This window comes from Apodemus sylvaticus, chromosome 2 (assembly GCF_947179515.1).
Source record: "Apodemus sylvaticus chromosome 2, mApoSyl1.1, whole genome shotgun sequence".
Lineage (NCBI taxonomy): Eukaryota > Metazoa > Chordata > Mammalia > Rodentia > Muridae > Apodemus > Apodemus sylvaticus.
In genome coordinates this window covers 66074315-66097205 of record NC_067473.1, presented here as the reverse complement: position 1 = coordinate 66097205, position 22891 = coordinate 66074315, and the positions used below count along the sequence as shown (strand labels likewise).

Below are 22891 nucleotides of genomic sequence, written 5' to 3'. Positions count from 1 at the left end.
GGCTGGACTTGGAGAGTTCAACAGATCTTAAGGTAAAGCTTTCAAACAAGATAAGCCAGAGATATTGAGGAGAGACACAGATGAAATCCAAAGATGAAACAAAAAGAACTGGACTCTGTCAATGAGAAGCAAGCGGGTGCTATAATCCATAGGTCGGTCTAGCCTCTGCCCTATAGCGGGTGGAGTTGTTGTTACTGGTAATTTTTTTTCTCTGTCTTTATCCTGCTCATGTTCCAGAGCCCAGTCATTGCCCTTCAGACAAATGACTCATTGGAGGATTTAAAGTACACAGGAGGAAGAAGAATTTTTGGCAAGAAGGCAGATTAGCCACTCTCTTTGCCTTTTCCGACCAGCAGGAATGTCAGTAACAACAGGAGTCCAAAGAAACTGCTAAGACACAACCAGGCTAAGCTTACTATTTTTATTGATTTAGTCTGTTTCAGGGTCAAGGTGTCAATGAGGAAGGATGGATATCCATGGAGGAAGAAGAGACAAGTCCTTAGGAATAGGAATGGAGAAGGTGCAGGAAAATCGATGGCCAGGGTGAAGAAGCTCAGGATACATAAGAGTTTGTCTCAGGAATTTTTTTTCTTGACCTGAGAAGGAGAAGACATAGTTAGTCCTCCAGAATCCATGGCGCAGAGGGAGAGGGATACACAAAGGGGATTCTCAAGTATGATCTTGAAGAGAGCACCTTGGTTCTCCTTATCCTCCAGGAGTACAAACAAGCATTCCTGCGTTTTTGCTTTGTACTGTGTTCCTTATCGTCTTTTGAGATGACATGATAGCACGGCTGGGTCCTCCTCTGAGGTCCCCTTACATTCCATATATTGCCATCTATACCTCCAACCATTTGTTCAGCCTATCATTCTTACCATAGCCATCAGCACCAGGGCGCTGACCAGCACAGCATAGAGGGTGGCCTTCCCCAGTAGGATCTCATAGAGGATGGTAGCAGACAGAACCCCCTGATGATAGGATGCTGTTGACAGAAAAGGAGAGTAAATAGATGTTTGTGAGAAGGTTCCTCTGGGGAGCCCTTACCCTCGTGTCTGTCGGATCTTTGTGTCCTGTTTTCAAAGCCAAGACCATGGAAGACTTAGAGAATGTCAGAAGTTTACTCACCTGAGGTGATTCCACAGTCTGAAAGAAAAGAGAGGGAGAAAAATGGGTGAAAGAAAGATACTTCTTGGGGATATTGAACACCCAACAACAAAGTTTAAAGCTGAATGTAAAGGCCACAGACACAGGCATGTCAAATGGTGTAAGTGCTCTCCTCTGATAATCCTCACACTGTCTTTCTGATGGTGCAGGACAAGTTCAAGACACTGTTACAGTGACCTTAAGAATCAGGGATGGGGCTGAGAGATGCTAGTCTGTGAGGGAGGTGTAAGAGAACTCATAAGCACAGCTCAGAGAAACTAAAGAACTGGGAAGCCACTTGGCCTGAGCTGCCCCATTGAGTTTATGGAGTCCTTGGGAGGAAGCATATGCTATGCTTTTCTGACACCATGAGCTGGATCACTCTGGCTTTTTCCTGGGTCTATTCTTCTCTTCTACACGGATTGTTTCATATTTTTGAAGTACTAGTGCTGTTTGGTTTCCTCTCCAGCTCTCAAGTCCCACTTACCTGCTCTGCCCCAGGCCTCTGCACTAATGTTCTGTGTGACAGGTTTGGGTGAGGTCTGATTCCACTCATCTTGCTCTGTAAGCCCATAGAACTGCACTTGACAACGGAAGTGGTTGCGAGGATTGTGCCAGAAGGTAGCAGAAACCCTCAGGCGGCTGCTCAGGCAGTAGGTGAAGTTATTGCTCTCCTTGTAGGCCTGAGGGTCCGTGCTGACCCCACTGTGGATCTCCTTCCCATTCACCCACCAGCTCAGCTCCACATGGTCAGGGAAGAAGCCCCTGGCCAAGCACACGAGGGTAGCCTTTTGCTTGTCTGCAATCTCTGCTTCTGATGGCTCAAACAAGGAGACTTTGGGTGGAGTCACCTTTCTCAGATCCTCTGGAAAGTAAAGAGGGTGGAATTAGCATTTTGCTGATGTCTGTCTGGATCAGGTAGAAATTATTTGTATCTGGAAAGCCTCAAGGCTGAGAGAGTTTCTGAAAAAGCAAGCAGGGCTTGCTGGCTTTGGAATCACGATTTCATTTCTCTACGCCATTAATCTTTCATCTTGTTTGTCATTGTATTTATCCAGTGGACATCAACCTTTCCTGTACTCTTTCTCATAAGGAAATATTATAAATGGGCTGGCCCAACATTTAGCACAAGGTCCCTTTATTGACATAGATTCAATCTTCCTCTATCACGAGAAGTTTGTTTCTTATCATTATATTTAGTTGGAGCTTGACACAGAAATCAGAAGAACAGAATTTGAATCTGAGCTGTGACCTTCCAGGCCTGTGTGACCATAAAAGTGTCTCTTTAATATCTCTGCATCAATTTCTTTTCTGCTTGCAAAGTGAAATGCACATCACCAACATCCAGAAGAAGCATAAAGATATAGACCATCCTGTCACAGCTAAGTTATCTGTATCTTAGTTATAAGTTAAGGGCCCAGGATTAAAGGGTAATTAAGGTTGAGATAAACATTGGGCATGAGAAAACCTTCCTCAGACTATCATAGACAGTCTATTTTCATTCGGGTATGTGGAGACATCCTGGTCTACAGTGGATTCATGAGGATGTAAGATTTACTGAGTTTTGTGCTATGTAAAATGAACTTAGCAACGCCTCTGCCTCTAAATAATTCCAGTTCTTTGCACTGTTTGTTCTTCCAAGTGATTTGCTGAAGATGAAGAGATAGATATATTCTGTGTTAGGAACCCAAGACCTTCTGGATAATGGAGAAACCTTATTTTGACTCTTTCTCCTATTTCTTTGGAAATTAACTTATTCCTGGGCTCCAAACAAAGGTATCCAACCTGCACAATTCTTATATAACATTGAAGGCTTAGTGCTTGGCTTCAAACTCTGCAGCCAACATGCTGGAATTCTGTTTCTTTTTAGTAGGAGTCTCTACATTTTTCTTGTCTTTTCTTTTCTTTTCTTTTCTTTTCTTTTCTTTTCTTTCCTTTTCTTTTCTTTTTTTCTTTTATTTTTATTTATTTTTATTTTTTATTTATTTTTTGTCCCGGGGGCAGGGTCTTAATCTGTTGTCCATAATGACCTAGGATTCTCTATATTCCAAACTGACTTATTGTCTAGGTCAGGTTGGCCTCACATTCAATGCATTGCTTTGTTTTAGTCATCTCAGTGCTGGGGGTGTGGATGTGAGCCTATCATCTCTGCTCAATCTCTTCCTCTAGTGCATCATCTTCAATGTACCTAGGGCTTAACAGGCTTGACCTAAGTAGAAAGAATATTATTCTTGCTTCCCTCTGTGGTTCTTGACTCTCCTCTGCTTTTGGTCTGTCCGCTCTTTTTCTGTCCCAGAGATATTGGCTTTGAGATTCTCCCAGCTTTCCATGGGAACTGTGGGATGCTGTTCTCTGACCCTCTCACTCAGCATTTAGTCCCCGCTGTGAAAAACCAAACATTTGCCTGAGTCAGGAATGTTGTTCTCTGTTTTATTAATCAACATCATTGTCAGGACAAATGGAAGTGGATCCTCACTACACCCTGAAGTATTACTTGTAAAATTCAGTAGGGAGACTGGGGGCCAGTTCAATATCCATGTGTGTGAGTCCCTGAGGATTCTTGGGAGGTATAATTGCCTAGGAAAGTGAATTGTGCTTTAGTAAGCTGCTGGTGGTATGTGATTTGCTTGAGAGCTGCACTAGCTGTGAGTAAAATTGCAAAAGTCCTCTTCCTCTTTTCAAACTACCTTACTATCTGTATCCTTAGAACAGGTTCCCACATTAACATACCTAAGCTTACCTTATCATCAAAGAGCCAGGACTGGAATTTATCCTCATATGGTTATAAAGTCTGGCGCATTTCTTTATCCCACATGTCTACAGGGACCCAACATTTCCTTTAGACACAATTTAACAAGGATGAGTTCCCTAGGACTCAACTTAATATTCCAACCACAAATCATGTCCACTGTTGCTATGGTTACCAAATACAGATTCACATATCCAGGCTGTGAGTTATTTCTTTTCTATAACTTTGGCCCCCCCACTGCCAAGTGATATTTAAAGTCCATTCTAATACTGAGATCCTAAGGTTTTTCAAGCATTTTCCCCAAGCTAAATGTTTGTATTTTAATGTGTTCCTTTAGTCAATGAACCCCCTTCACGATATAGCCTGGGTTACATGGAATGAGCAGAGAAGATTTTAGGTCAGGATTCAGGGGAATAAACTGAGGATTAACAGACCTTAGTGACTAAATTCCCCCTGCCTTGGGGTCAACCATTCAGTGAGAATGTGTTGATATTGGGTCTCCATCCCTGCTTCAAGGGATCTCAAATTTAAAGGGAAAGCAGTGGATGGAATTTAATCGCATGCCAGCACCACCACACTTTGGATTCTTCTGTTCTACTTTATATTTCTCTGTCCTTGGTTTCTTGCTTTACTCCTTCCGTCCCTTTCTAAAGACCCTCTCCCACTTTTGCCAGTGGGTACTCTAGATTTCCCGGCACCACCTCTCTGAACCTCCCCGCGTTTATCTGCCCTTTTGTGCCTGCTATTTATTTTCAAAACCAAGTTTGCTCCCAGAGTCCTGATTAATCCTTTTTATGCACAGCCCACCCAGTGCATGCATACCTCAGAGAAAAGAGGAAGAAACCTACCTTGTTCTAGCGTGCGAAAGCAACGCTTAGCACCCAATCCCCTGTCTCTTCCAGCTCTCCCAAAAACGGTGAAGTTGAGAGCTGTCTCCTATTACACATTTCTCGGAGAGCCCGAACCCCGGTCTATTCCAAATTCCTCCAGGGACCCAGGAATTGGGGCGGGGACAGGGGGAGCGGAGCGAGACATGGGAATCTTACCTAAAACCGTGAGCCTGGTGCCGGGACCGAAATACTGCTCATAGGAGCACAGAGGCTCAACCCCCCACACAAACCCGCGGGACTCAGCGAGGGTTCCCCGATTTAAGGACAATCTCCCTGCTACTCAGCCTCCCTCTCCGGCGCAGGGCTTGGAAAGGCAGGGCAAAGACAAAACTCGCCGCTGCAGTTGCCAAGAAGTTCCTATAGGATGTTCAATCGGCTGTGGATCCCGAAAGTCAGGACAAGGGCTGCACAACCCTGTGACTCCCAAAACCTAGCCAAGGGACCCGAGCCCACTGCTGCCCAATCCTGCTGAGAACGCGCAAGTGGGGCCCCAGCTCACCTAACACGAGGAGCCGAGTGCCTGGCCCGAAGTACTGGGTCTCTTGGTTCACAGCCCCAGAACCCAACACAAAAACCATACCCCAGCTTACCTAGCACCGACAGTCGGGTGCCTGCACCGAAGTACAAGGTGTTTTGACTCACAGCCTCTAGGCACAGGACAAAAACTGGCCCCGGCTATCCTTAACCTGGGATTCCCGGCAAGGAAATGCTCCCTCCCCTTCATCACTAGCTCCAACTTACCGAGAACGGTCAGTCTGGTTCCTGAGCCAAAATACAGCTTGTCTGCACTCACAGCCTCCAGTCTTAAGACAAAAACCCAGTGCTACTTGCTCCTGCGGTCCCAACCCTGACTCAGATACCCACCAACCATGAGCGCTTCATTGTGCCCAGCATCCAATCCAGAAATCTTTCTGCCCCTGGCAGGTCAGCTCAGGCCAAGAGGATGCTGAGTAGCTGTCCTGCTCTGAACACCTTACTCCCATGGTAACCCTAGCTGCCTACTTACCGAGTACTGTCAGCTTTGAGCCTTCACCAAAGTACAGCTGCCCGGTGTTTGCACAGTTCTGGGGATAGTGGCACAAACCTCCTCTTTCCTGATACAGGGCCTTAGCTAGTCAAATGTCCACTCTGCTAAGACTTTCTGCTCCAGGGGTCCTTGTGGCTGGCTGTCCTACCTTCTCTCCCACCTGTGTGGCCTCTGCCTTCTTACCTAGGACGGTGAGTCGTGTCCCTGGTCCGAAGAACTGTTCAGCATAGGAACACAGCAGAAAAGGGACGCCAAGAATTCTTCCTCTTTCCTAGTCCTCTCAGCGTAGACCCAGGGTTACTCACATTCTCCATCTACCTCCAGAACTGGTAATGCAATCTTCACCTTGCATGAGGCCAATCCTAAATTGAAGAGGAGATACAACTTTTGGCTTGGGAATGAATATCCAACTAATTCACTCAGGGATTAACAAATTAATTTGAAATCTGAAGGCTTCCTGCTGTGTCTGGGTAGCCTCCAATGAAAAAAGTCTTGTAGTGTCTTTCCCACAAAGGGTTTATTTATTTACTTAATACCTTTTAATAAGTTCTTAATTTACCATGCATGTACATATATGTTGCCGATGGTAAACCCCATGGTAGGGGCTGAACTGTGATCTCATTTCTCTGGATAGGCTTTCACACTCCTGGGAAGCTTTCTAGGACCAGGAGATGCATAGATGTTATAAGACCTTGTAAGTCCACTCACATAGACTCCTCCTCACATGGTAAATGTGTTTCTTGGGCTGAGAGTTGGTGTTTTTGGGGGTTAGAGCTTTTTGTAAAAGCACCTCTTCCAGTTGAATCATTGTGCCCCCCCCAGTCCCACAATGTTACACTATGATACAAAAAAGTTTCTTCCCCACAGGTGCCCTACCCCAGCGCCTGGGCAGGGGCAGGGAGAGCAGGTGGCAGGGAGGTTTGTCTGACAGAGAGGGGTTGGGAAAAGCCTCAAGCTGGGTAAATCTAAAGAGGGGAGGAGCTTGGAGATGTTCTTGGGACTGATGGTAGCACTGTTGATGGGGGCAGGGAGCCCCTGTTCTGAACGTGTTCTCACTCTGGGAGAACATCTATGTTGCTGGGTTTCCCCTCTTTGACACACAGTGCCCACTGGCTTAGACTGGCATTTATAGAGCAATGGGTGGGAGGAGTGAAGTGGTAAGGTCCCCAACAGGAGACTCCACAGAGCAGCTGATGCAACTTAGACATAGAGACACATGTCTCAGAAACTATCACCATTCCTGTTGCTTGCTAGACAGCACTCAGCCTTCTCATTTACTTAGTCCACAGTACTTAGTGGGTTATGTATTAGGCTTTATGTGTTAGGTTCTATGATGGCTGCAAGGATACGAGTCCATTCTCAGAGAGGCACGTGCTGATGTGGTTACTCAGCCTTGATTTTGTTTCTTTCTCTGACTCTTTCATGATCCCAGGTAAATGGCTAAACTCCAAAGCATTCAGCCAAGTTGTTCATGCTTTTTCTCCTGCCTCTGTTGAGCATGCACACTCTCTGGAGGGCACAAAGTGCACAATTTTGAAAAATCTGCATGTTTACATGCTGTCCTTTGATTATCTAACTGCTGAGTACAGTTTTGTGGACAGTTCACTCAGCTATTTCAAAGTACTGGCTTTTATTTCTGTTCTTTCTTTTTCCCATAATTTAGTCCCTTTATGGTCAAATTGTTTTCTTGAAAACTGTGGTTTAGTTAGCTCTGTTCTGTCACTGGTGAGAGGTAATGCATTACAGTAATATGTGTTCAGTGAGTGATATGAATGTAAAAGTAAGTGTGTCTGCCTATATGTAGCTATATATGTATTTTTGCACAGATTAAACCCTGAGATCATATGCAAGCGAGAGGGCAAGCCTCACTGAAATGACTGCTTACAAAACTGGGTCACTTTTATTTCCCTTACCATTCACATGTTTATTAGAAAATTACCACTAAGTATCTACCTTGAAGCAAAATACCAGGCAGTATCCCAGGGTGCTATCAGAAATAACACCTTAGTTATTGGGTAGCCACCAGTTACAAGAGAGGTGTCAGATAAGAAACAGTTTCCACTGAGGAAGATCAGTGTTACAAAGGAGGTCTTTACAAGGAGCTAAACAGTTCAGGATATTCTTGATCTAGTCTTAGTAAGAAGGAAGGACTGGGGAAAAAAAACACGCTAGAGAAGGCTCCAGAAAGATAATGAATCCATGTCCTTAATATAAAGTAAGAATTACCAAAGGAAGAAGCAGTACCATGCTGCTCCAGATGGAGCGGGCAGGAGAAGATGCAGAGTGTCAGGAAGAGGATGAGAGGACTAAAGTATGGGGGATTATGAGAAAAAAATGACATCAAGTCTTTATGTCATCTTAAGGATGGCCACAGCACCACCACGGCTACAATGAGAGCTCAAGAGATATGCAGGCTTTCTAGATGTAGAAATATAGAAAATCCCTTGCTTGTAGGAAGCAGTATTTTCTGTACTTCTAGGCACACCTGTGGATGTTGTTTATATCATCCATTTCACTGGAGAATAATTTATCAACAGATTTGTATCTTAAATGAAAGACACATCGTCCATATTAATATCCTTTTCCAAGTCAGTCCATTGTCATGTGTGATCATGTAGGAAAGCTGATTCGTGATCGAACACATTCGTTCAGTGAGAGGGTGAAAGGAAGATTGGTGACACACAGGGAACCAAGCCTTGTTAGCCACTGCGTCATGACAAGTTGTATGTGGATACATTGTGTAACGTGTAGCTGCTGCTTCCCAGAGCACTAACTTTTTGTTTGTTTGTTTGCTTGGTTTGTTTTTGAAGGTAAGAAACTTCCTGTACTTAGCACTTCTGTCTTTCTCTCTTGAGAATTTTTCGTTCTTGTCACTACTTTCGAAATTTAATTATCAGCTTTTGTTAGTTTGAGGGTGGAACCCTCACTTTTATTGCCCAGTGTGGCCTTCATTTTCTTGAATATCTCTTCTTTTGTGATTGATCAATGAGTTTGGAGACAGACAAGAAATAAAGATATCTACACACACCAGAAAGTCAGGCCGTTCTAGAACATGTTTATTGATTTGCTTGTAAGTGTGCTAGGCATTCTCCAGGTCACAAGGATTTCAGACATACACGGGCATGTATACATGACTAGTAGGCAGACTTTGGGATTCACAGACAAATGAGAATAGCTCTTCAGAAGCGCTGGAAGAAGAAAATCAGTATTAACACAATGAGTTGGCGGCTCCTGGATTCACCTTCATGTCTGGCTTCAGGAACTCTTTCGTTTGACCTGCAGATGAGAATCATTTCAGGTTTACCAATAATCTTGCATAGTGTGACTTGAGAGAGTGTATGAAGGCCGATTGTTTAGACAAATGATAGAGCTACTAAAACATCCCTGGGCTTTTGAGTTATCACAGTTTACCTCTCTATAGCTCATTCACTGCAATTCTTCAAAGTTTCTTCTTGTCTTTTTATGCCATGGGAGCAGAGCTCTCTCTACTGCTCCCCTCTAATTCTGGAAGCACCCTAAGCTCCTGGATGTAAGTGTCTGTGTTCCATGGGTCACCTCCCCTGTAAGGTCCACCTGCCGGTTCCTTACCATAGCCATCACCACCAGTGTACTGACAAGCACAGCATACAGGGTGGCTTTCCCTAGCAGGATCTCATAAAGGATGGTGGCAGATAAGACCCCTTGTTGATAGGATGCTGTTGGCAGAAAAGGAGAGCAGGTAAGTACCTTTGGGCAGGTAGTCTGACTCTATAGTCAAAACCATGAGAGGTGAAGAGAGAGTCAACTCACTTACCTGAGGTAATCCCACAATCTGCAAGAACAGAGAGAGGAAAATGGATGAGATCTCTTTTTATTAAGAGGATTGAAAATTAAGTCAACCTATGGGCTAGCAGAGTCTCACAGACCCAGATTCCCCGCCCACCCCTGTCCCCAGGAGGCCCCAGAACCGCTTCTCTTCTATTGTTCCAATTGTTCTTGAAACCCATAGCTTAGGCACCAAAGATAATAATTCAGGTGCTGAGCAGCACAAGTGGCAGGGAACGGAGAGCCTGCATGCAAAGCCGCCAGAATGAGGATTTGGAGTTAGAATTATACATGGTTGCCAGTTTATCCTCTTGGTAGGCTTTGGTCTCTTTCCACTGTTTTTACTATATCTGGACTTCCTGGCTTTTCACTTGCATCTTTCCATTTTTCTTTTTCTTTTTCTTTAATCTTCTTTTTTATTGAGTATCTTCTTCATTTACATTGCCAATGGTAAAACCGTTCCCAATTTCCCCTCTCCCAAAAGTGCCCCTCCCCAATGATACCCTACCCCTCCTCCCACACCGTCTCCATGTATATGCCCCTCTGCCTGACACACTCCCACCTCCCCCCCAACTCCCCAACACCCCCACCCCCAGTCCATTTCCCTTTGTTGGGCCTCTATTGAGCCTTTACCTGACCAAAGACCACTCCTCCCACTGATGCCCAACAAGGCATTCCTCTGCCACATTTTTGGCTGGAACTGTGTGTACCCCTTGGTTGATGGTTCAGTCCCTGGGAGTCTTGGGGTGTCTGGGTGTCCAAAAGTCATTGTTCTTCCTTCCCGTGGGGGCTATATACCCCTTCAGCTCCTCCGGACCACCCTCCAGATTCTCTGTTGGGGTCCATTTTTGTTTTGGTACTACTGATGCCCATTATTCTTAGCAGGTCCCCAGGTCCCACTTACCTGCTCTGCCCCAGGCCTCTGCACTAATGTTCTGTGTGACAGGTTTGGGTGAGGTCTGATTCCACTCATCTTGCTCTGTAAGCCCATAGAACTGCACTTGACAACGGAAGTGGTTGCGAGGATTGTGCCAGAAGGTAGCAGAAACCCTCAGGCGGCTGCTCAGGCAGTAGGTGAAGTTATTGCTCTCCTTGTAGGCCTGAGGGTCCGTGCTGACCCCACTGTGGATCTCCTTCCCATTCACCCACCAGCTCAGCTCCACATGGTCAGGGAAGAAGCCCCTGGCCAAGCACACGAGGGTAGCCTTTTGTTTGTCTGCAATCTCTGCTTCTGATGGCTCAAACAAGGAGACCTTGGGTGGAGTCACCTTGCTCAGATCCTCTGGAAAATGAAGAGAACAAGACTGGTCTGAGAGCTGCCTGGACCTGACTTGGACTTGTAAGAGAGGGCTGGAAACGGTCATTATAAAGTCCAACTATGTTGTAGCAGGTCCTGCTTGCTTTCTGTCCTTGTCCAACTCTGTTTCTGGTCTCCCTTGCCATTCCCACTTCTTTATGGGTTGTTCTAAATATATGTTTGTATACTCTTCCCCCATTCCACTTTTCTACTGTGGAATGGTACCCTGATTTTTTGGATTTTCTTGTAATGATTCATATACTTGGACATTGATCAATCGGTTAAATAGGATATACCCATTGTTTTTTATTTGGAAACCAGAATCCAAATGCATGGCTATTTGAGATAGTGGCTTTGAGTGAGATTGAATTTTAAGACAAGTGTCATATTAATGTCATTATCCTAAGAACTATGGTGGGGTTTTTCCTTATTACTATTTTCCTTTTTGAGGTAAGGTGGATATATCAATGTGTTTGGGTCATTTTACATAGTATAAACTTTTGCTGCCTAAAAGAGACACTTCCCACACAACATCCAGAGACACTTCTGAGTTTCTGAATACTTTGCTCAATACAACCTCCTCCTCCACTGCACCCAACTTGCTTTGAGGTTCCAGCTTGTCTTTGGCTGTTAGCCTATCTGATGTTCCACATTCACTTCTACCCTGAGATGTAAGAGAGCTGTAGAGGCTTGCACAGGAAAGCTGCAATCCTGTGGAAAGGATTATTCATAGGTTGAACTCTTATTTTTTTCAGTGCTCAGCAAGCCTCCCTGATGAGTTTCAGAATTCTAGCTACCAAGCAAACATTGCATTCTTTGATGCAGTAAAAGATTCCTATAAACAGGTTATAAAACACAGGGTCATTTCAGAAGTGGGTCTCTACCAGAAAGGCCTAGACCCAGTCATGTGCTTTGAAGGGGAGACAGAAGAAAAAAAACTCCTAGTCTTATTGAAATGAATGACCCCCTCTGAAGACAGGAGAGATGCAAAATCCACACACATCCTGCTAGCATCCTCCCTTGCTGCAGAGTTTAATGTTCTCCCTCTTTGGCTCTGTTCTGACCTGGAAGTAAGGTTCTCATGCAGAAAAAGAACAACATAAGATCTTTCTTCTCTGTCTGAAGTTGAGGATTTGTCAGGGAAAATGAGAAATGAGTTTTGAAAAAGGCAAACAGTGGCTTTAGGGATAATAAAAAATAGGAATAAGTGTAGTCACATGAGGTAAGCTTTGAATCCTTTAAGAGAATTTGTGAGAAAGAAAGGAGGAGGGAAGGATAGGAAAGATATAGAATCAATACTCAATGAAATTCTCAAAACCAACAAAACCAATAATTTTAAACATAAAGTAGTCCTTTGTGTTTTTCTTGTCTTTTTTTTTTTTTTCTTTTTTCTTTTTCGAGACAGGGTTTCTCTGTATAGCCTCTCTCTGTATATACTCACTCTGTAGACCAGGCTGGCCTCGAACTCAGAAATCCGCTTGCCTCTGCCTCCTAAGTGCTGGGATTAAAGGCGTGCGCTACCACCACCCTGCTTTTTTTCTTTTCTTTTCTTTTCTTTTCTTTTCTTTTCTTTTCTTTTCTTTTCTTTTCTTTTCTTTTCTTTTCTTTTCTTTTCTTTTCTTTTCTCTTCTCTTCTCTTCTCTTCTCTTCTTTTCTTTTCTTTTCTCTTTCCTTTCCTTTCCTTTTCTTCTTTTCTTCCTTCCTTCCTTCCTTCCTTCCTTCCTTCCTTCCTTCCTTTCTTCTTTTCTTTCTTTCTTTCTTTCTTTCTTTCTTTCTTTCTTTCTTTCTTTCTTTCTTTCTTTCTTTCTTTCTTTCTTTCTTCCTTCCTTCCTTCCTTCCTTCCTTCCTTCCTTTCTTTCTTTCTTTCTTTCTTTCTTTCTTTCTTTCTTTCTTTCTTTCTTTCTTTCTTTCTTTCTTCCTTCCTTCCTTCCTTTCTTTCTTTCTTTCTTTTTGCATGTCTTAGAGAGTCTGAAATAGCCTAAAGCCTAAAAGCCTATTTTATTATTTTTAGATATTGTTCTATGCTTTTCCCCCTCACTGAGCCTCAGACCTTTGAAACCAGTGCTCAGCAATTTCCTTTAATTTACATGGCATGGTCCTGTCTACAAGACAATATCTATGGAAGCTACCGGTCCTGGGAGGACCAAGATGTCTCATTCTTCCACCTTTGCCTGTATCTCCTGACCCCATGCCTTTCCTACCCAGTCCCGATGCCTGTTGGCCTTTCTGCTTCTTCTGAAGCATTACATTGCTTATGGTGGGTTTCTATTAGCTTATCGTCCCAAGACAGACCTGGAGTCTCAACACCTTTATTTTCTCATCTTTATACATATTTTATTGCTAATATATCATTTTATTAGTATAAGCTTTTTCATTTCTAACCCTGGGCTATCCACCGTGTATAATATACTCCAAACTCCTGTAGGCAGCTAGAGTTCCTGTAATACTATGACAGACATATGCCTTTGCTCAGGATTAGACCCCAGGTCACCCTCATATCCCCAGGACCTGATCCCCCTCTCCCATCCAGCCTTTTCTACCACACAAGGAAGATATACATGTGTCCTCAGAAACTGATAGAGGCAGCGAGAAGGCAGAAGATGAAGGAGGGATCAGAGAAGTCTTCACAGGAGGTCAGTGTCAGTATTTTAAATCAGGAGACTGAGCTCTATGTACCAAACCAATCTGACAATGCAGAAGGGGAAGGAGAATGGAAAGAGTGGAGATGAGACCATAGAGACAAAACAAAGCAATGCATCTGCTCAGAAGGCACAGATGATAGTAGTCCAAAGAATATTAAAAGAAGAGCAAGAAGACTCAGAGCCCCGAAGCAAAGCATGACCAGAAAGAGAAAACAAACCAGAGAAGGGCAAGCTACCAGACTCCGGTGAATGTAGAGGGTCCCAGACGGGAAGGGGCAGCTCTGTCTTGTCTTATACCTAAGTTCCTTTCCCAGACCATGGTGATCCAACACAGACACAACCCCTCCAGTCAGGAATGGAGCCCCCATACCTGTCACTGTGAGCCGGGTGCCTGCTGCAAAGTAGAGGGGCGAATTATAGGAACACAGCTGCAGGCAGCCTTGGTAAAACCTAGCAGTGGTCCCAATGCTAGAGAGCTAGCCTTAGCTCCCTGAGACCTGAATGACTGCCTTTCTGCTTGTAGGAAGAATTCCAGACTTCAGTAATGCCACGAGGCATGTCCCAGAGAGACAGGAGGAAGGGATTCGGAAGGAGCACATCCACGCAAACAAAATTGTGGGATGACCCTGGGAGCAAGACTGCTCCTAGACTGCAGACTCAGGGGAAAGAAACAGTTGCTGTTCCATCTCGCCATAAAGGAGGCAGAGAACCCTTTCAGAACCTAGCAAGTAAAGGATCAATCAAATTTCCCAGCCCTTCCACCAGCCCTGGGAATACAGACACTCCTGGTCCAAGGGACAATGGTCCCACGACTTTGGTCCCAAAGCTTACCTAGAACAGAGAGCCGAGTCCCCGCTCCAAAGTACTGGGCCTGGTTGTTACACAGTACAACATGAGGGTGGCAAACTCCCAAGGAGCTGATGGGCGCCTTTCTTGAGGCAAGACTCTACATAGAATCCCCAGGGGCTCCGGCACAGACACTATCCTTTCTTCCTCTCTGAACCACAACCCAGGCTGTGTTGGCAGTCCTTACTTTGTCTGAGGAGTTTCCTGTATCTCTAGGCTTACAACATACCCTCCCGAGAAAGAAATCTTTTACATACCCAGGACAGACAGCTTGGTTCCATGACCGAAAAATAATCTTTCGTTGGAAGCACAACATTAAAGCCCGGTGGTAAAACTTCCTCCTGCCTTCTGTTCCTCCTCCTTGTACCCGCCTGCCAGCTAGCTTCCCTCATTCCTGAGGAAGGATTTATCTCTGGGGAGTAGAAGGACAGACAACTATGCTGCATTAACTAATATAATCAGCAATCAGTTTTCCTAATGGCCCATACATCCCCCTCCTAAAAGCCTGTCTTCTGCCTATATGGGAGGGCCAAGCAGCAGGACTATGAAGCCAAACAGTTGACTCCCAGTTGAACTTGCCTGCATTAAACAAGGTGCTCAGGCTTCACAAAGCCAGCCTGTGGGCATTCCTCCCTTCATGAGTGCATGAGCAGAGGGATTTAGTTCTTTCTGATAGAAGTACACTGTAACCTGGGCACCTGAGAGAGGAACTTCATCTGGTACCCAGCCATTTGGCTCTGACTTACCTACAACAGTGAGCCGGCTTCCTTCTCCAAAATAGAGTATATTTCCAGAACACAGCCTCCCAGGTCCACTTCAAAACTCCCTTGCTCTCTGAGCCCTTTCTCTTTCCTGACCTCTATCCCGGGTTCATCTTGGCTCAGCCAGAAACATTCAGACCACCTTTGTGGAATCAGCCTCCTTAGAATGCAGTCCCAGACATGAGATATCCTCTTCCTCAAGAAGGAACCATGAGCTGGATTCTTCCTCCGGTTCCCAAGACAGTATTACACTTTTCATCCCACACCTGAAGCCCCTCAAGCCTTACCTATTACAGAAAGCCTGGTCCCTGAGCCGAAGCTGTAGTCATAGTTTGCACATCAGAAAACAGATACTCTAATATGGACTTGTTCAAAGACAGACCTGGAAATTTACCTGAAAGATATCTTACCTACAACTGTAAGTCTGGTTCCTTTACCAAAGAAGACTTCTGTGTTTGCACAGTGCCATAGGGTGAGGAGGGAAATAATCTTAAGGTGTGAAGAGAGGCTCTTCCCAGCTAGTGCCTAGAGGACCATAGGAGGAATAATAGCCTTGTGCATGCATCACAGATATTGCACAAAAGACCATTTTGATGCTAGACTTGTGGTAATGTAGAACATGGTAGATTCTATCCAGTGAGACTTTCATCCCTTTTGTGGCAATTTCCCCATATATATTGTCCCTCTCTGAAGGTCCATCAAAGTGAGACAGCCTTTTAGACAGCAGTTTTCCAGGACCTATGATGCTATTCATCAAGAGTGGAGATCTTTTTGGCTTTTTATTTTGAAAACAAAGCAAAGCAAAGAAAAACAAAACAAAACAAAACTGTAGAACTGTTCATCTCTGGCTCACCTATCCACTGATGGTGGTCTGTTTTATGGGAGTTAGCAGAAGAGGGTCTCCCTGCATCCTTTGCCTCTGGGACCGCTAGACCATTTTTCTTATGCTTGTGTTCATTCTGCAAAGGAGACTCCTGCTCTGGTAAGGCCCCATTCTTCACCACAATCTTGGCTTAGCAGTCTGCAGAGGTGAAGTGGAAGCATTCTGGATCCAAACAAAAGTACGCTTGTGACCCAGGAGAAGAGTAGAGGACTGTGGGCCTGGGGACAGACAGAAAGGTTTTTGTAAAGGTTTCCCATAGAATTGAATCACCGTGGCCCCCTGTCCCCACAATGTTACAGCTTTATACAAAAAGGACCCTCCCATTGGTCTACCCCTTGAGGGCTGGAAGAAACCACCAGAGAATCTGCTCCTCTGAGGGGAGTCAAAGATAAGAAAGGTGACATTGCCACGATTGTGCAAGGTGGTGGTAAGATGTGAGCTAATGCAGGGATTTCCTCCTTACCCCCTGTTCTTCTTTTAAATGTTCTTTGTTCTTGGAACTGGGTGTCATTGAAATGATCGTTGCCAAAGGGGCTGGATTACTTCTTGTATCCGCCCTTCTCAAGTTTTCGTCATATAAGGGAACCACCCTATGAAGAAGTAAAAGCCCCCAATCTAGACTGGCTTTGTTCTTGCCCTAAGGTTGTACATAATTCAGAGGATCTTTCTTTTCCCACAATCATGACACTGAGATTCTCTCTGTGTGACAAATTTGAGCCTTCTCAAGGAGCTAACTAGGTTCTGGACTTCTTACAATGATGGTGAAGAATGAACCACATCTAACAATGAATATGAAATGAAGTGATGTGACCACATGTGTTACCATGTTATTACCCATCCTGCTAGGTAAAGGGAGCTAAGGCAAAGTCCCCATGGAGGCTGGGTAGAGACACAGTTTGGAAATCATTCTAATATAATTGAAAGGTCATGTGAGCATAGTTACATGGTAGTCTCCTCTGAAGAATTTTCAGCACATTAGTAGATATTTTAATTTTCCTGTTTCAAGATGAATCTGGTTAGGGTGGAGGCACATACACACATCCTAGTGCTGCGGAAGCAGAAGCAGGAAAATCTGTGAGTTTGAGCCTAGTCTGATCTATAGATGGAGTTTCAGGTCAACTAGGGCTGTACTTTGGGACTTAGCCTCAAAACCAGACAATCTTATTCTGAAATTCAACCTGCCTTTATATTCTTTGGTTATCTTTCCCCCTAGTGATGCCTCATATTATTGCTTGGCAAGTCGTGACTTAAGACCCAGACGATAAAAAACATATGACTCTGTAATTTTGTCACACGTGAATGAAAAAAAAAAGGGATACAGAATCAAAAGCTAACTAAAAACATGGGAAAACATTTTCAATTCTCACCATCAGAGCTAGTAATCAATAAGAAAATAATTCAATAGCTCTAAAAAAAGAAAAAGGCAAATACCAGATGTTTCAGAGAAAGAGAAATCAAAATGGTGCTTAAGTGTAGGGAAAAGTTTTAACAATGATACACAATGGGAAATGTCATTGCCTATCAGCAATTTGAGAAAACTGTCATGCCTATCAGCAGTTTGAGAAAACTGGATTATTAGAGGCTGCTTTCCTGGGGACTCTTCAGTGAAATAAAGACTTTAGTGTATTTGTTGCTAATAGGATTACAAAAATAATAAAACAACATATATAGAAGATAACTAGAAAACCACTACGAAGCTATAAATGTATTTTCCTTTCTATCCAGAAACACTCAACCCAAGGGAATTTACTTTGTAGGTATAGTTGCATACAAATGAAACTTTTAGCACTTGGTAGACTGAGGCAGAAGAATTGTTATAAATTCACAGCCAGCCTGGTGTACAGAGTAGACTCTCTTTCAAAAATTTCATAAAAGCTTAAGAATTAAAAATGTTTACATAAGTATGTAATACTTGTATCATGTCAGTGTGTTCTCTCTCATACACGGTTATGGAAAGAAGCCAGCTGCAGAGTTGTATAGATATATGCTACATTTTGTTTACCAAATGCAACAGGGCATATGGAATAAGGACACATGCTCCACTATGTTCATAGCAGCCTTATTTATAATAGCCAGAAGCTGGAAAGAAACCAGATATCCCTCAATGGAGGAATGGTTACAGAATATGTGGTATATATACACAATGGAGTACTATTCAGCAATTAAAAACAATGAATTCATGAATTTTTTAGGCAAATGGATGGAATTGGAAAATATCATCCTAAGCGAGATAACGCAATCACAAAAGAATACACATGGAATGCAATCATTGATAAGTGGATATTAATTAGCCCTGAAGCTCTGAATACTGAAGATACAATTAGCATATCAAATGATTCCCATGAAGAAGGAAGAAGAGGGCCCTAATCCTGGAAAGGTTTGATCCAACATTGTAGGGGAGCACCAGGACAGAGAAAAGGGAGGGGGAAAGTCAGGAGAATTGATGGAGAGAAGAGGACTTATGGGACATATGGGGAGGGGGGGAACTGGGAAAGGGGAAAGCTTTTGGATTGTAAACAAAGAATATAGAAAATAAAAAATTATATATATATATATAAAATAAAATTTAAAAAAATCTTCATTTTTCAAACATTAAAAAAAAAAAAAGAATTAAGGAATGAGAATCCCAGTTAAAGATGCTCCATAGAGACACACTGGGCAGAGGGCTGACTCTGTGGTCTATGGTAGGATGACTGAATGGAATGATGGAGAGCTTGGGTTGGAGTCCTCAGGATTGCCAGGGAAAACCACAAATAAATTCTGGTAGAAATGTAAGACCATTTCTATTGAAATGGCAACTGCCCACCACAGACAGGTGAAGTAGACTGAAGCAGACAGAGCTCAGGGCCTTTTCTCATTGAGGACTTAATGGCAAGATTTCAATTTTGAAGCCATATTCCTCTATTATTTGTTTTAAGTAATGTTAAAAAAAAATCAGTATAAGCTGGCCTGTGGTGGCACACACCTTTAATCCTAGCAATTGGGAGGCAGAGGCAAGTGGATTTTTGAATTTGAGGCCATCGAGGCTAGCCTGGTCTACAGAGTGAGTTCCAGGACAACCAGGGCTACACAGAGAAACCCTGTCTCAAAAAAAAAAACAAAAAAAAACCCAAAAACCCCCAAAACAAACAAACAAACAAACAAACAAAAAAACACCAACCCCCCCCAAAAAAAACAAAAAACCAAAAAAATCAGTATAAAAGGAAGGAAAACCAATAAAATGTCATTTTCTATAAAACATATGAATATTTTCTGCTAAAAAGGACTTAATTTTAAGTAATTACTTTTTCCAAAGGTTAGTCTATGTAAGAAGTTGTTTCATGGTCCTGTGCTTGTTCAGAGAGGCCCAGTTCTGTAGGAAGCTTGTCAAGATTCAGATCTCTAGATAATTTGTCATGAGCTTTTGAATCAAAATATCTGGGACTGGATTTCTTTTCTTTTTTTTCTTTTTCTTTTTTGGATTTGGTTTTTGTTGAGACAGGGTTTCTCTGTGTAGTCCTGGCTGTCCTAGAATTCACTCTGTAGACCAGGCTGGCCTCGAACTCAGAAATCCGCCTGCCTCTGCCTCCCAGAGTGCTGGGATTACAGGAGTGCGCCACCACCGCCCGGCTAGGACTGGATTTCTTAACAATGTTAAATAAATAACCATAAGGGGTTCTTCTGTACATTTTGTCACAGTGGGAGGCCTGGGACCCACTCCTTATCCCTGTGCCTTATAAGACTTGGACAAGCCTGGTGTTCTGAACTGGGCAAAGCAGAGACAGTCTGTCTCATCAATAGTGGCAGATCTTACAACTCTACTGTAAACCTGGTTAAGAAAGCCAACTACTTTTAACCTTTTTAAGGTGGTAAAGTCTATTCTTTATTCTTTTTTCCATTGAGCTGTACATTTTATTTGATATTTTTTCACCTTTGACATCTCACTCAAACCCTCTCATTATCAATGATTGGCTCACATGCCAGTTTCCTTTTAATCATGTAGCTGAATATTTTGATTTCATCTGGCCCTGAAGATTTATACCATTTATCTTGGTGTCACTGTATCTGAGGGGTTTTTTCCAGTTTGCTCATCTGGACATTGAGACCAAATGTAAAGATGGTAGCATCTCAAAACATTTAAAATTTTCCTCCTCCTCCTCCTCCTCCTCCTCCTCCTCCTCCTCCTCCTCCTCCTTCTCTTTCTCATTTCTCTTCCTCTTTCTCCTTTCTCTTCCTCTTCCTCCTCTTCTTCCTCATCCTCCTTCTTTAAAAAAATTAACCTGTGCAAACATAGATCAATTGGGCAGAAATCAGGGTTCTAGATATTCACACACATGGACAGCAGGGGGCAGTCTTTCCTTATTTAATTTATTATTTTTAAAAACTATATACATTTTTTTCTTCATTTTCTTTTTTTAATGAGGTATTTTTTATTCGATATATTTTTATTTACATTTCAAATGATTTCCCCTTTTCTAGCCTCCCACTCTCCGAAAGTCCCATAAGCCCCCTTCCCTCCCCCTGTTCTCCCACCCACCCCTACCCACTTCCCTGTTTTGGTTTTGCCCTATACCGCTTCACTGAGTCTTTCCAGAACAAGGGGTCACTCCTCCATTCTTCTTGTACCTCACTTGATGTGTGGGTTATGTTTTGGGTATTCCAGTTTTCTAGGTTAATATCTACTTATTAGTGAGTACATACCATGATTCATCTTTTGAGACTGGGTTACCTCACTTAGTATGATGTTCTCCAGCTCCATCCATTTGCTTAAGAATTTCATGAATTCATTGTTTCTAATGGCTGAATAGTACTCCATTGTGTATATATACCACATTTTTTGCATCCACTCTTCTGTTGAGGGATACCTGGGTTCTTTCCAGCATCTGGCAATTATAAATAGGGCTGCTATGAACATAGTGGAGCATGTATCCTTATTACATGCTGGGGAATCTTCTGGGTATATGCCCAGGAGTGGTATAGCAGGATCTTCTGGAAGTGAGGTGCCCAGTTTTCTGAGGAACCGCCAAACTCATTTCCAGAGTGGTTGTACCAATTTGCAACCCCACCAGCAGTGGAAGAGTGTTCCTCTTTCTCCACATCCCCGCCAACTCCTGCTGCCTCCTGAATTTTTAATCTTAGCCATTCTGACTGGTGTAAGGTGAAATCTCAGGGTTGTTTTGATTTGCATTTCCCTAATGACTAATGAAGTTGAGCATTTTTTAAGATGCTTCTCCGCCATCCGAAGTTCTTCAGGTGAGAATTCTTTGTTTAACTCTGTACCCCATTTTTTTTAATGAGGCTATTTGGTTTTCTGGAGTCTATATTCTTGAGTTCTTTATGTATATTGGATATTAGCCCTCTATCTGATGTAGGGTTGGTGAAGATCTTTTCCCAATTTGTTGGTTGCCGATTTGTCCCTTTGATGGTGTCCTTTGCCTTACAGAAACTTTGTAATTTTATGAGGTCCCATTTGTCCATTCTTGATCTTAGAGCACATGCTATTGGTGATCTGTTCAGAAACTTTCCCCTTGTACCTATGTCCTCAAGGGTCTTCCCCAGTTTCTTTTCTATTAGCTTCAGAGTGTCTGGCTTTATGTGGAGGTCCTTGATCCATTTGGAGTTGAGCTTAGTACAAGGAGACAAGGATGGATCAATTCCCATTCTTCTGCATGCTGACCTCCAGTTGAATCAGCACCATTTGTTGAAAAGGTTATCTTTTTTCCATTGGATGTTTTCAGCTCCTTTGTTGAGGATCAAGTGGCCATAGGTGTGTGGGTTCATTTCTGGATCTTCAATCCTGTTCCATTGATCCATCTGCCTGTCACTGTACCAATACCATACATTTTTAACACTATTGCTCTGTAGTATTGCTTGAGGTCAGGGACACTGATTCCCCCAGAATTTCTTTTGTTTTTGAGAATAGTTTTAGCTATTCTGGTTTTTTTGTTATTCCAGATGAATTTGAAAATTGCTCTTTCTAACTCTGTGAAGAATTGAGTTGGGATTTTGATGGGTATTGCATTGAATCTGTATATTGCTTTTTGGCAGAATGTCCATTTTAACTATATTAATCCTGCCGATCCATGAGCATGGGCGGTTTTTCCATTTTTTGAGGTCTTCTTCCATTTCCTTCTTCATAGTCTTGAAGTTCTTGTCATACAGATCTTTTACGTGTTTGGTAAGAGCCACCCCAAGGTACTTTATACTGTTTGTGGCTATTGTGACGGGGGTCATTTCCCTAATTTCTTTCTCAGCCTGCTTATCCTTTGAGTATAGGAAGGCTACTGATTTGCTTGTGTTGATTTTATAACCTGCCACTTTGCTGAAGTTGTTTATCAGCTGTAGTTCTCTAGTGGAGTTTTTTGGGTCACTTAGGTAGACTATCATATCGTCTGCAAATAATGATAGTTTGACTTCTTCCTTTCCAATTTGTATCCCTTTGACCTTATGTTTTCTTTTTTTTTCTTTTTTTTAATATAATTTATTTACATTTCAAATGATTTCCCCTTTTCTAGCCCCCCCCACTCCCCGAAAGTCCCGTAAGCCCCCTTCTCTTCCCCTGTCCTCCCTCCCACCCCTTCCCAGTTCCCCGTTCTGGTTTTGCCAAATACTGTTTCACAAAGTGGCAGGTTATAAAATCAACTCAAGCAAATCAGTGGCCTTCCTATACTCAAAGGATAAGCAGGCTGAGAAAGAAATTAGGGAAATGACCCCCTTCACAATAGCCACAAACAGTATAAAGTATCTTGGGGTGACTCTTACCAAACATGCGAAAGATCTGTATGACAAGAACTTCAAGACTCTGAAGAAGGAAATGGAAGAAGACCTCAAAAAATGGGAAAACCTCCCATGCTCATGGATCGGTAGAAT

General features: G+C 43.0%; 2 gene segments (V, D, J or C); both read right to left on the bottom strand.

The window, feature by feature from the left end:
• Positions 1 to 407: 407 nt before the first annotated feature.
• Positions 408 to 5365, bottom strand: LOC127678529 (T-cell receptor beta-2 chain C region-like). The segment is given in 5 exon segments: positions 408 to 596; positions 876 to 982; positions 1126 to 1143; positions 1631 to 2008; positions 5282 to 5365. Coding segments are annotated over 5 exon segments (603 nt in total).
• Positions 5366 to 8844: 3479 nt separating this feature from the next.
• LOC127677902 (T-cell receptor beta-1 chain C region-like) lies at positions 8845 to 16553 on the bottom strand. The segment is given in 6 exon segments: positions 8845 to 9085; positions 9398 to 9504; positions 9603 to 9620; positions 10518 to 10895; positions 15570 to 15684; positions 16506 to 16553. Coding segments are annotated over 6 exon segments (687 nt in total).
• Between the last annotated feature and the right edge of the window lie 6338 nt (positions 16554 to 22891).